This window comes from Lontra canadensis, unplaced genomic scaffold (assembly GCF_010015895.1).
Source record: "Lontra canadensis isolate GAN:19392208 unplaced genomic scaffold, GSC_riverotter_1.0 scaffold35, whole genome shotgun sequence".
Lineage (NCBI taxonomy): Eukaryota > Metazoa > Chordata > Mammalia > Carnivora > Mustelidae > Lontra > Lontra canadensis.
This window is the reverse complement of record NW_022631029.1, coordinates 3,480,439-3,494,335: the sequence shown is the minus strand read 5'-3', so window position 1 is coordinate 3,494,335 and position 13,897 is coordinate 3,480,439. Positions and strand designations below refer to the sequence as shown.

At 55.2% G+C, this 13,897-nt stretch overlaps 1 protein-coding gene across 10 annotated transcripts in view; it reads right to left on the bottom strand.

Moving 5' to 3' along the window:
* Nucleotides 1-12,421, bottom strand: part of CRTC1 (CREB regulated transcription coactivator 1) — a 72,892-nt gene extending 60,471 nt beyond the window's left edge. For 5 of the 10 annotated variants that reach the window (XM_032867718.1, XM_032867722.1, XM_032867724.1 and 2 more), the window contains exon 1: nucleotides 12,241-12,421. In XM_032867718.1, coding sequence (XP_032723609.1) covers nucleotides 12,241-12,366 — 126 coding nt within the window. In that variant the 5' untranslated portion in view covers nucleotides 12,367-12,421. The remainder of the gene's footprint in view (nucleotides 1-12,240) is intronic. The other 5 variants (XM_032867721.1, XM_032867723.1, XM_032867726.1 and 2 more) reach the window with 2 other exon arrangements.
* Nucleotides 12,422-13,897: the final 1,476 nt, after the last annotated feature.

Sequence of the window (13,897 nt, the reverse complement as noted above, 5' to 3'; positions counted from 1 at the left end):
CCAGGTCTCGACTGCAAAAATGCCTTTCCTCAGCCCAGGAGCCACCAAAGCACAAAAGCGAAACTATGTAATATAAACCGCCCCCATCACCTTCCTGGAGAATCAGATTCCTGATTCTAGGATGAAAGAACATCTCCCAGGTCAGCAAGTCCTGGTCTGTAATGAATTCAACGCCCATGATCTTGGGGTGGAGGGGGGGAGACCCCTACCCCAGCCCCCTCTTGGTCCCTTCAACCCCCCATATGGCAGCCAGAAGGATCTTTGGTAAACCGACATCCTGTATCAGAGCCCTGCTTAAAACCTTCCCAGAGCAGCCCACTACCAGACCCTGAGCACTGACCGGGGCCCAGGAGCTATCCATTCACTGAGCTCGGTCAGGTCAGGCTCTCCCCCATGACAAGCTTCACACTCTTAATCTCCATGGCTCATCCTCATCCCCTGGGTTCAGCCCAAACATCACTTCCCCCAAAGGGTCCCCACCCCATTTCACTCTCTTAGATCCATGACTTCAGGGCTAAGGACCAGCTGGCCACTGTTTCCTTTGACTTGTTCTGCAAGGCCTCCCCAGGACAAAGCACCAGGTAGGTGCTCAATAAATACTGAACGATGATCTCAGGGTCCTGGGATCAAGCCCCACATCAGGCTCCCTGCTTGGCAGGAAGTCTGCTTCTCCTTCTGCCTGTCCCTCTGCCTCTCACTCATGTGCGTGCTCTCTCTCTCTCAAATAAATAAAATCTCTAAAAATAAGTACATTCTGACTGAACGAATGGACTTTCCAGTCCAAATTCTGGTCACCGCAGGGAGACCTCACTGGGCAATGCTGATGCTTCTTACTCTCCGTCCCAGGGCACCACGCTGCCCCAGACCCACTGGCCCCAAGCCCATACGGGTCTGCAGTCCATGCCATAACACACCATGCCTGGTCAACACTCAGACTTTCTCCCTTAAGTTGTTCAGCCAAACTGAAGCTCCAGTAAGACCACCATGCACTCCGCCAGGCTCCATGGCCCCTCAGCACCTTGGATGTGTTCCCAGACTGTGAAGAGGAACACACATCACACTCCTGCTACATAAGGGGGAAAAGCCTGACTGTGTGATGGGAAACTGGCCCTTTTAAAGGACACTTGCACCTGAGCAATTCCAGAATGAACTGGAGATGGGCTGGTCCTCAGGTAGGTCACAGTTCAGTGTCTGCTTAGCACCTGCTGAATGCCCACTATGCGCCTACTGTGTGTTTGCTGAGTATATCCTGTGTGCCTGCCAAATGTCTGCCAAATGCTTGCCGAGTACACGCTGTGCGCCTGCCGGACGCTTGCGGAGTACACACCGCGCACCGGCCGGACGCTTGCCTAGCACACGCTGTGCCTGCTGGATGCCGAGTATACTCTGCGGGCCTGCGGATTGCTTGCCGAGTACACGCTGCACACCTGCCAAACGCTTGCCCAGTACGCGCTGCGCGCCTGCCGACGCTTGCCGAGTACGCGCTGCGCGCCTGCCGACGCTTGCCGAGTACGCGCTGCGCGCCTGCCGACGCTTGCCGAGTACGCGCTGCACCTGCCGAATGCTGAGCATACTTTGTGCGCCTGCCGATTGCTTTCCAAGTACACTCTGCACGCCTGTTGAATGCTTGCCGAGTACACTCTGCGTGCCCGCCGAATGCCGAGTACACGCCGCGCGCCTGCCCAACGCTTGCCAAGTACACGCTGCGCTCCCGCCGGACACTTGCCGAGTACACTCTGCGTGCCCGCCGAATGCCGAGTACACGCTGCGCTCCCGCCGAACGCTTGCCGAGTCCACGCTGCGCCTGCCAAGTGTTTGTGAGTACACTCTGCGCGCCTGCCGAACGCCTGCTGAATAGGCTCTGCGCACCTGCCGGACGCCTGCCGAGTACACTCTGCACGCCTGCCGGGCGCCTGCGGAGTACATGCTGCGCCTGCCGAACACCTGCCGAATGCAATCTGAGCACCTGCCGGACGCCTGCCGAGTACACACTGTGTGCCTGCTGAATGCTTGCCGAGTACACACTGTGTGCCTGCTGAATGCTTGCCGAGTACACACTGTGTGCGGGCTGACTGCCTGCTGACTGTAAGCTGTGTGCTCACCCGCAGTGCACCGTGTGCCTGCTGCCAAGAGCTGCGGAGCACCCGCTAAGCACACGCACAGTGTGCCTGCTATGGAGGAGTGCCCACTGAGCGCCACCATGTGTTCACTGTGCACACACCTCCAGAATCTCAGCAGCAGCAGCGACCACGCAGTGAGCATCTCCCCGCTGGCCCCATTCTGGATGTGCCACCTGCATTAACCTAAATCTGCCCACAGTCCGACCAGACCAAGACCACTGGGACCCCTGCTTCACAGAGAGGGAGCGGAGCACAGAGAAAGCTCAGCCAGGTCTAAACTCACCCAGGAGGAAGCAAGGAGAAGCCCAGCAGCCGTGGCCCTGGGCGGGGCACAGGTGCTACAGAATCCCCCCAGACTTTCTGCACTTCGTTTCCATTTGGCAAATATTGACTCTGTGTCCTTGGCCCATAAGGCAGGCCGTGGCTTCCTTGTTTGCGCACCTGGACCCCCATCCAGCTAGCAGCACCGTGGCCACACCCAGCCAGGGCAAGCCACCCACCTCTGCCCCAGGATGGGGCTGGATGTGGTAGCAGGAGGCAGGGCAGGGAGTCAGAAACAGCCCAGCCAGAACCAGGGGCCATTCCATCCCACAGGCTCCAAGGTGAAGTGGGACTCTCCCCTCCCCCACCCCTTTCTCTCTGGTTCTCCCACCACAGCCAGGGAGCCTCCACCCTGCTCTCCTTCCTCTCACCGCCGGATTAACTCTGTCATCATTAACCGATAAGTATCCCAAATCAGCCCTCTCTTTGCCCCACTGCCCACCCCAAGCTGCTATATGCCCCCTCCCCACCGTGGGGCAAAAGGACACACAGGTGGGGCCATGCTGGGTGCATGCACCCATGGGGACAAATGTTAACAATTGTCTGGTTTGCAAAAAACCAGGGATAACCTCTATGATCCTGAACAGATGGATATGAATGGAAGTTCAGCATACAACAGGGTCCTCTGTACCTACATGAAGAGAAACATGAGCCCCGGATTCAGACATGGGTTCAAAGGGAGCCCCTCCGCACAGGGAGCCAATCACCCCTCCCACTCGTTTCTCATCTGTGCAACAGGAGAAGCAGCAGGCTTCCTCGTGGGTTACTACAACAACCCACTGGGCATATGCACATGGGCTTTAGCAAGTCTGGCTCCTGCCTCTCCCTGCATCTTTGTGTCACTCATGCTGCCATCCTGCTAGAACATTCCATGGCTCCCCATGGCCCACACACAGGGTCTGGCCCAGGGTCCTCCACCACCTGCCCCGCCTCCCTCCCAGCTGCTCTGCCCATGCTGTCTATGCTCCTCGAGCACAGGGTTTCAGGAGCCTGGCAGGCTCTGCTCCACCCTGACCAGCTGACAAACTCCCAGAGCAGCATGAGAAGAGAGAAAACACACAGGAGACTCAGGTCAAATCCCAGTTCACCTGTCTTTAATGCTGTGACATTCTCCAAGCCTTAGTGTCCCCCTCTATAAACCAAGGAGAAGACCATCAGCTGCCCAGGGGTGTTATTACCTATCACTAGGCTTCACGCTTGTCGTTTCTGGACTTGGGGCCTCGCCCCGGCCCCTCTGCACCTGCACAATACCAGCACATTGGGGGCTGCGAGAGCAGGGCTGCCCAGCCTGGGCACCACAGATGCCTGGGGCTGCATCTTTCTCTGGGTTGGGGCTGTCCAAGGCACTGCAGAGTGCTGAGCAGCATCTCCAGACTCCACCCATCGCATGCCAACAGCATCCTCCCAGCCCAAGTCAGGACAACCTCAAATGTCCCCAGTGTTGCCAAATGCCCTTAGAGGCAGAACAGGCCGGGGTGAGCCCCCCCCCCCGCCGGCACCACTTGTCTCTGATGATTTCCTGGCACTGCGCTCAGGCCAGTCTCTCCCCAGAGCGGATCCCACCCGACATCAGCATGGCATTTTCCAGAGGGTCCCATTTAAAAAGAAATCACTAGCACCACGGTCTCTTAATCCTGACCACTGAGGTACCTTTGCCTCGTCTCATGGAACAGCACCAGAAGGAGCTCCAGACCCCTGAGCTAAGACCAGAAAGCCCCCAGCACAGAAAAGCAGCAGAAAAAGGGCTGGTGTGGGAACACCTGGGTGGCTCAGTTGGTTAAGCAGTTGCCTTCAGCTCAGGTCATGATCCTAGGGTCCTAGGATCGAGTCCCACATCGGGCTCCTCGCTCAGGAGGGAGCCTGCTTCTCCCTCTGTGTGCTCTGCCTGCTGTTCCCCCTGCTTGTGCACATGCTCTCTCGCTCTCTGTTTAAATAAATAAATGAAATCTTTAAAAGAAAGAAAGAAGAAAGAAAAGCACTGATGTGCACCCTTCCACAGTGCCTGCAATGGCCCAGCTCTAACCCAGAGAAATCTAATTAATCCCAGCTAGGACCAGAAGGTCCAAGCCAAAAACAAGAGTCACCTTGCACTGTCCCCCGGGCCAGCTTTAGGACCAGTGACAGTGGAACACCTTCCTCGGCTCTACTGACTGACAAATACCACTGTGCCACCAAGCAAGGGCCAGGCAGCTGGTTCACACCCCCAACCAAGGCTGACGCTCTCCCTCTGCGTGGCACAGCCCTGGTGACCACAGGGCACAGGACTGCCAGCGAGGCCTGTGCGGCTGGCTCTTCGGGTCCCCACTCAGAATTCAGTCTCCCATCTGGATCTGCAGAAGCAGAATCTTGGGCGAGCCCAGGAGTTTGCATCCTTTATCTCACAGGTGGTTTAGAGGCCCCCAAAGTGACAGAACCACCGCCCACCATCTTCCCAACCTTCCCTGTTGCTCTAAGTCAGCAGGTCTCAAGCTGCAGGCCAGACCCATTGTCCTGGTGCCCGCAAACCTTCCACAAATCTCCAGATGGGAAATATTTTCACCTCTGCAGGCCATGCGGTCTCTGTCAAAATGACTCAACTCTGCCATAGATAAGGCATAAACGAACGGGCATGGCCACATTCTAATAAAGCTTTATTTACAAAAACAAGAATAGTCACTCAACTCCGGATTAGTGGGGTTAGAAATCAATTCAGTGAGTTCCCACTAGCATTCTGTGTTACACAGAAGGGAATGGATTTTATCAAATTTCCCCCCATGGATGGGGAGGCAGGACTCCTTGGAGAAAGTTATTTCGATTTTATGTTTGTTGCTGGGTGCTTGGATGCCACGAAATAATAATTTCTAACCCTGTCACCTGGGTCACAGTCAAGAAAGTGAGAAGGCATCTTCAGGACTAAGCCCTCTGTTCCCATGCCTGTCTCTCAGCCCCCCGCCCCCGAACCTCGCCCAGCAAGTGTTTGCTTGAGCCCCTGTTTTCACATCGTGGGGACATGCTCAGGAGAGGAACTGCCCTGAATATGGTTTCACTAGGCGGTGCGCAGAGGTGGGGCCCACCTGCTCTGAGGAATCCAGGAGGCCTTCCTGGACCTGTAGTGTGCATGGAACCAGGGGTGTCTGGGGCTAGGTGTGAGCTGTGGGAGAGGTTCTCTGCATAGGACCTCAGGCTGGTGGGGGACACTCAAAAGTCACCTGTGGGAAGCATGCATGGAAAGGCTGGGAAAGTGCTGGGATTCCCATGCAAAGCCTCCTTCCAAACAACACCTTAGGAGCTTGTCTCTTGTGGGCTGTGGGGAGCTGGAGCACCCAGCCTGATCTAGGCAGTGACTTTCAGAGGGAGAAGAGCCATGGGTCACACACGAAGGGGCATGTGATGCACTCCAGAGCTACCACCTCCTCTATGACAATAGTCAATGGCAAGAAATATGTATGACCGGGTCATAGCAGGAACATGTGCTTAGCGGCAGAAACAACCACATCTCAGAAAAATCAAGGCCCAAGTGAGACCACATGTGCTCTGGCAAGCAACAGAAGGTTCCAGTCTGTGGTTTTAAGTCCTTGTTTCAGACACGTTGTGTGTGATGGTCTTGGGGCTGAGCACCAACTCTACCTCTTCCCAGCTAGGATACCACTCTGGGCCTCAGTTTCCCCATCTGTATGGTGAGGAAGACAACACTTCCTCTCTGAGGGAAGCTGGGCATCAAGAATCAGGGGACTTAGTGAAGGGCACATGGTGCCAGGCAGGGATCAGGAACCAAGAGGGCTAACTTGACCCACTGCCTTAGGATATACCTTCATCTCGCCCCTGGGCCTTGCTCCTAGTATCATCCCTCTGGCTTAATCACCCTTGGCTCGGGGCCAGCAATGGGGTGAGGGTCCCCAGTTCCTGACAATGGATGAATGAAGGGTCCCCTCTAGGCCTCAATGGTAAAGGCCCCACGACCTGTATGACCAGCCCAGAGAAGGACAGATGGGTGCATCTGCAGACAAGCCCGAGGCCCACTGTCCAGAGGTGGTTTCAACAAGGCACCCAGACTCTGCCTTAGCCTGGCGGGAGAGTGACCTGGGGCCACCGTCACAAAGGACCACAAACTGAGCGATGTAAAACAAAAGGACTTTATTCTGTCACAGTTCTGGAGACCAGACTTCTCAAATCCAGGTGTGGGCAGGGCCGCATTCCTCCCAAGGCTCTAGGGGAGGATCTTTCTTGGTCTCTTCCAGCTTCTGGGGGCTCCTGGCATCCTTGGCTCATGGGAGCATCACGTTGGTCTCTGCCTCCATCATCACCATCACGTGGCCTTCTCCTGCGCGTGGCTATGTGTCCTCTTTTTACGAGAACGCCAGTCACAAGATTCAGGACCACCATAAATCCAGGATGAACTCATCCCAAGATCCTTACCCTAATTTCATCTACAGAGACATCTTTTCTAAATAAGGTCACGGCCACAGTTTCTGGGGGTCTGGACACGGACAAATCTCTTGAGAGGCCCCCATCCTATTCAACCCGATCCTCGGCTTGCAGCTCACAACCTGGAGAGCACTGAGCCTGCTGGGGCTTTCTGGGGGCGGGAGATGGCTCACTCGAGCCTCTCAAACAGAGCAGCTCGGGGAGCCCTGCGTGCGTGTGTGTTGAGGCTGCAGATGGCACCAGACACTTGAAGCAGCCGGCACAGAGGCAAACAGTGCCAAAGCCAGGAGTGGGGCCAGGACTGGGGGCGGCCTTCACGCTCAGCGAACCCGAGCCACCGCTGCGCTCTGCCTGCCGCCCAGGGACCCGTTTTCCTCCAGCCTGTGCAGAGCCACCCCCGTAGCAGGGTAGGGCCGGGAGAACACCCTCCTTCAGTGCAGCCATAACTGGCAGCCCCAGCGGGGCCACCACGGACTGCTTTGCTCTGCGTGTGGGATTTTTCTGGCCCAGGGGCCACTCCCTGTAATGTTTAGTGATGTGTCCTGAGCCCCCACCAGGCAGGTGACACACCCCATACTCCTTCCCCTCACTCTCCTACAGGAGATCTACCTGCACATCCGGGCAGCTCTGCTGCTGAAATGTCACCCAAAGCCACTGACCCTCATCTCCGCCACAAACACCTCCCTGTTCAAGCCTGCTCCCCGATCCCAAACCTGGGTGCCACAGCAGCCTCTCGCTGTCTGTCTGCTTTCCCTCTCACCCCCTGTCCCGTTCAGCCCATAGCCACCTTCGTGAGACATGAAGAGTCCTCAGATGGTTAAACGGACAGTGACCCTATGACCTGGCACCTGTCATGTGACCTCCACTCCCTGGTCCACACTCAAGGGAGAAGAAGGGCTGCAGCCACACAAGCTCCCGGGCGCGGAAGCCTGTGGCAGGGATAGTCACAATCACAATGGCTCAAAGGTGGAAACAACCCAAATGTCCACCAGTGGATGAACGGGTATACGGAACGTGGCAGGGCCACAAAAAGCAGTAATATGCAGCCTTAAACAGGAAATGACGCACGTGCCCAGCACCGTGAATGTACTCATTGCCACGGAACTGTCCACTTAAAAATGGTGAAGGTGGTGAATTTTACAATCTATACATTTTACCACAATTTAACTTTTACAAAGAATGAAGGCCTGACACATCCTACAGTGTGGATGGACCTCGAAGACCCCGTGCTGAGTGAGAAGCCAGCCATAAGAGGCCGCGTGGTTCACGATTCCACATATTTAAAATGCCTGGAATGCACAAATCCACAGAGACAGAAAGCAGATGAGTGGGTGCCCGGGGCTGGGGGAGAGGGCATGGGGCCTCCTTTTGGAGTGATGGAAGCACTTCAAAGTTGACTGGTGATGGTTACACGCCTATGTGGACATGCTAAAAACCACTGAATGGGGGGCGCCTGGGTGGCTCAGTGGGTTAAGCCGCTGCCTTCGGCTCAGGTCATGATCCCAGGGTCCTGGGATCGAGCCCCACATCGGGCTCTCTGCTCAGCGGGGAGCCTGCTTCCTCCTCTCTCTCTGTCCGCCTCTCTGCCTACTTGTGATCTCTGTCTGTCAGATAAATAAATAAAATCTTTAAAAAAAAAAAAAAAACACTGAATGGTACACTTTCGGTGCACAAACTGACCGTATGGGGAACTATATCTCAATAAAACAAATGATCAAGCCATTCGCCATCACAAACCTTCCCAGGGCCCCTCCCTCGGTGAAATCCAGGGCTCGCCAAGCCACGCCAACCTCACCTTGACTCTCACTCTCTCTACGTGCCAGCCTCACTGTCTTCTGATCTGTCCTCAATCTCGCCAAGCCTTTCCCACTTTAGGGCCTCTGTGCCTGCCTGTCCCTCACCTAGGACACTTTTCCCCCATGTTGGGTGGCTGCATCTCACTGTCAGGGTGTCAACCTTCCACCCCGGCCAGTCCCCACATGTCACTCTGTCGCTTCTGAGAACATCCGTTTTATTCATTTGCAGCAATTCTCTCCTGTCCCCCCTAAAACCACACTGGCTCCCCAAGACCAAGGCCTCTGATGCTGCTGTTTCCCCAGCACCCAACATGGTCCCTGGCCAGTCCCTGATATGTGCTGCCCCAACCTTGCTTGTCAAGATGCTAAAGCCCAGAGAGCTTGAGAGACCTGCCCAAAGTCACACAGCAGAGCACCACAGCCCTCCCTGCACCTCGGGCCGCCCCCCCCAAGTCTGAGGACAAGAATGGTATACTCCTGCACTGACCCTTCTACCCTGCAACCTCAAAGTGGTCTCGCTGACATCACAACTCATTCACACACCCGACCTGGTCCTTAGGGTCCCTGCCCCTGGGTAAGGTCACAGCACGGATTTTCGCATCAGGCTGCACTACCGCTGGCTTTCACGTGGTAATGGCACGCCTATCACCACCCAGGACTACAGACTGACACTCAGGCATGCTGTCCTAAAGAATTCAGGGGAAGGAGGAGGTATGGAACCAGCCGCATCCCACCTGTTCTCAGGTATGGGCAACACTCTGGCGTCTATCACAGGGGAAGACTGCACCCACAGGAGGGTGGGAGGGGAGCCCGCATCCCGTGGATTCTCTCCCCCGCACCAGGCACTGCGGATGTGCCACTCATCACAAGCAACAGCCCAACGGGCCTGGAGAGAGCTTGCCCATCCTGCTACCAGGCGTGGGAAAAGCCACCAACCAATCCAAGACGGCCCAGCCAACCAGGTGGGTGCAGAACTTTGAACTCTAGCTGCCCAGGTGCAAAGCTTGTATCCCCGCCCCCCCAACATTTCCTCCAACTGAAGGGTTTTTAGCCTCAGCATTGCTGACATTCGGGCCCGCATCCCTCTCTGCGGTGGGGGCCACCCGGGAATCGTGGGGTGTTGAGCGGCATCCCTGTTCTCTACCCACCAGATGCCACGAGCGCCCCCCTCCCCCAGACAAGACAACCAAAATGTCTCCAGACATTGCCTAATGTCCCTGCGGGACAGAATCACCCCCTAGTACAGAATACTGCTCTGTCTCACAAGATCCCGTGTTAGCTCACCTCCGCCCATGGCTCACGCCCAACTCCCAGCGTAAAGGAAGGTGACAAGGAGGAAAGAGACAGAAAATGGTTACCAGGACCAAGAGAATGGCTGTCCACATATCTTACAAATCTTTTCTAACACCATCAATAGATGACACGTAAGCAAATGTGCTCCCTGCGTTCAAGGGAGTATTACTTGGCCATTAAAAGCAATGAAGTTCTCTGATACCCCCTCCAATGTGGATGAACCTGAAAAATATTATGCTGAGTGAAGAGAAGCCAGACAGAAAAGGCCACATGTTGTAGGATCCCATGTATATGAAATGTCCAGAATAGGTAAATCCATAGAGACAGAAAGCAGATTGGTGGTTGCCAGGGGCTGAGGAAAGGAGGAATGGGAATGACTGCACATGAGGATGGGATTTCTTTCAAGGGTGATGAAAGTGTTCTGGAATTAGACACCGGTGGTAGTTTCACAAGTCTGTAAAATACACTAAAAACCACTAATTTTTACACTTTCAACAGGTGAATTTTACAGTACACAAACTAGATCTCAATAAAGCTGTTATTTTAATGAAAACTTTTTAAAAAACCAGTAATACATTTCCAACCCCAATGCAGAAACCAGACCTCCAGTCATGAAAACAGCCATCAACCTAGTATGACCCTCTTCTTCCTGTCACACTACATACACTGACTGCATGAGGTAAGATAAAGTGGACATTCTGCAGCCCTGACTTATGGGGACACTCAAGGTGCTTGCTTGCTTTCATTGATTCATTCACTGGCCATCTCTTCCTCTACAAACTAAACAAGAACATAAGCTGCTGGGGCAGGTACCTGGTCAATGGTGAGCACCCCATCAATATGAACCAAACAAATCCATAGAAATGAAGATACGCATTCTAGCCTATGTGGTCATGATCTCACAGAGAAACTGGGAGCTAATTAGAAAAGAGTATGATTGAAAATTCCACCTAAAGAATCAGAGACTGAGGCTCGTGTCACAGAGGTACATCGGCCTGGGAAAGTCAGATCAGAGGCCAAATCCAGAAACCAGCCATATGGTGTCTGCAGCTCCCATTCAAACCCTTCCCAAGACCTCAGGATGCAGGACAGCAAGGAGGGTCTCACCACTCTGCAGGAATGTAGCAGAGACTTACTGTTACCTGTGCAAAGCGTGCTCTCCTCTTTGACCCACAAGGAAGGACCTGCTAGACAGACTTGACAAAAGAGAGTACTAAGGAGCTTGGGACCTCAGTGGACTCATGTGGCCAGAGAGCTGGGCCCAGGAGAAGAGCCAAGCCTCCAACTCCTCTCAGGGCCCACAGTAGCTTCCCAGGTGAGATGAGCAGGTAACCGGGCCTGCCCCTGCACGCCAAAAACAGCAAGCAACTTGAGGAAGAACTGTCCCTCCACCCTGGTCCTGAGCGGCCAGGAGCCATCCGTGGCCAGCTGTCCCTTGTCTCAGTGGGAGGAACACAACCTGGTCCCCACCATATGGGCTACATGGGGAAGGGGTAGCTGTCTCCACTCCAAGCTCCAGGATGAGCACAATCTGTCTTCCTGACCACCCTCAGGTCCCCACAGAAGAGGGCACCAAAACTTTCCTTCAGATAATCCAAAAGGGAGAAATACCTACCCTACCTCAAGTCTACAAATTACAAATGAAGATATCTATCCTTCCTCCAATACCCAGGGAGTGAAGATACAGGTGATAAAGATGTAGAGACACCCATCCCTTCAGGTAGCAATGATGTGAGGACAGCTGTTCCCTTCAGGTCGCAATGATGTGGGGACACTTTTCCCGCATCAGGTACCAACGATGTGGGAACATCTATCGCCCCCTGCCCAGGTAAAAATGATGCTTGCAAGCAGCGCCCAGTTCATACACCTCACGGTGTCATCCTGTCTCCCCTAGTAGCGCTGATATGGAGGCATCTGACCCGCTCAGGTAGCAAGGATGTAGGGACACCTGTCCCTCCTCAGGTAACAAGGATGTGGTGGCACCTACTCCCTCCAGATAGTAATGAGGAAGAGGCCACTGTCCCCTCCAAATAATAATGATATAGTGACACCTATCCCAACCTCCAGGTATCAATGATGTGGGGGCACCAGAACCCTTTCAGATATCGGTGATGTGGGGGGCACCTGTCCCGCCCACGATGCCCGGGGCGGAGTAACACCTGTACCCTCAGGCTGTGCCAAGCCCCGCCCCGCCGCGCGCGCCCCGCCCCCGCCGCGCGCCCCCCGCCCCGTGCACACGCCGGACACGCGCCCCCTCCCTCCCTTCCTTCCCGGCCCCGAAGGGTCGGGGCAGACAGCCCCCTTACCCGCGCGGCCCGCGTCAGGCTCAGGTCCTTCATGACCTCCTCGAAGGCCGCTGTCTCCTCTGCCTGCTTCTGGTTGTGCAGCGCGATCTTCTCGCTGAATTTCCGCGGATTGTTCGAAGTCGCCATCTTCTCGCCGCCACCTCCTCCTCCTCCTCCTCCTCCTCCACCACCTCCTCACCCCCCCCCCACTCGCCAGTGCCACCGCGCAAGCGCCGGCCGGGCCCGCGGGCGGCGGGCAGTGCGCAGGCGCCTTGGTGGTCGTGAGTGCGGCGCAGGCGTACGGGAGCGGCGCGCGGCGCGGGGGCGACAGCGCATGCGCACGCCCTAGCGGCGCGCTCGGGTACAACAGAAGAGGCGGGGGGTGAGGAGAGGCTGGAAAAAAAAGACTAGGGTTTGAGCACATGCGTAGTGAGTAGACTCCTGGCCCGCTGGACAGCGGCCGCCTGGCTATTGGGCAAGCGTGGTTCGCGGGCGGGCTGGGGCGCTGGAGCCCCCAAGGAGACCGCCGGACCCAAAACCTTCCAATTTACAAGGATGGGGCCAGCAACCCACAAGGACAGGTAGCACCCCGATGCTGAGCTGGGGCTCGGACTAGCTTAGCTTTGAGACCAATTCACGGAGATGCTCATTCATGCATTCATTCATTCAACAATATTGAGCGCCTGTATGTGCCAGGCACAGTGGGGGAAAGGCGTGAGCAAGCGGACGTGCTCCCTGACCTGACGGGGTGCGCAGTTAGGGAGGGGGACAAACACAACCAACCAAAAAATGACCCAAGAACATTTCTGATGGAAATAATTGTGATGTGGAAAATAAAATTATGGGCACCTGGGTGGCTCAGTAGGTTAAGCCTCTGCCTTCGGCTCAGGTCATGATCCCAGGGTCCTCTGATCAAGGCCCACATCAGGCTCCCTAGAGCCGGGAGACTGCTTCTCCCTCCTCTTCTGCCTGCTTCCCCCGCTGCTTGTGCTTTGTGTGTGTCTGTGTCAAATTAATAAAATATTTTTAAAAAAGAAAACTAGTAATGGACTGGCAGGATTTATTTTTTTAAGATTTTATTTATTTGACAGAGTACAAGCAGGAGGAGCAGCAGAGGGAGAGGGAGAAGCAGGCTCCCTGCTTAGCAAGGAGCCTGATGTGGGGCTTGATCCCAGGATCATGACCTGAGCCAAAGGCAGATGCTTAACCAACTGAGCCACCCAGATGCCCCAGGACTGGCAGGACATCGATGATAGGGAGGGAGGCTCAGGGCCACTACTGTCAGGGAAGTGGGGGGGGGGCGGTATTTGAGCTGAGGCCTGAACCTTGTCTGCAGCCCCCACGGTCCCAATCCCAGGCATCATCTTTAACACCTTGCTTTCCCTATCACCTTACATTTGACCAGTTTCTATTTTCTGGATCCTTAAGGCGGAAGGACCACAGGTTTGCCGTGGGGTGCTATAGGAAAGGTCCAGAAACCCCACCTAGACTAGATCCAGCACTGAAAAGGGTTACAGGGTCTTCCCAGTGGCAGGAGGGTGACCCAGGGAAATAAAAAACTTCTGACATCTAACTGTTCCTTCCAAGCGGAGGAACCATGACCACCAATATCAAAGGTTTATTTTCAGAAGGCTCCAGGGATTTCCAGGCACAAACAGGGTGGGAGCCAAGAGGGGCA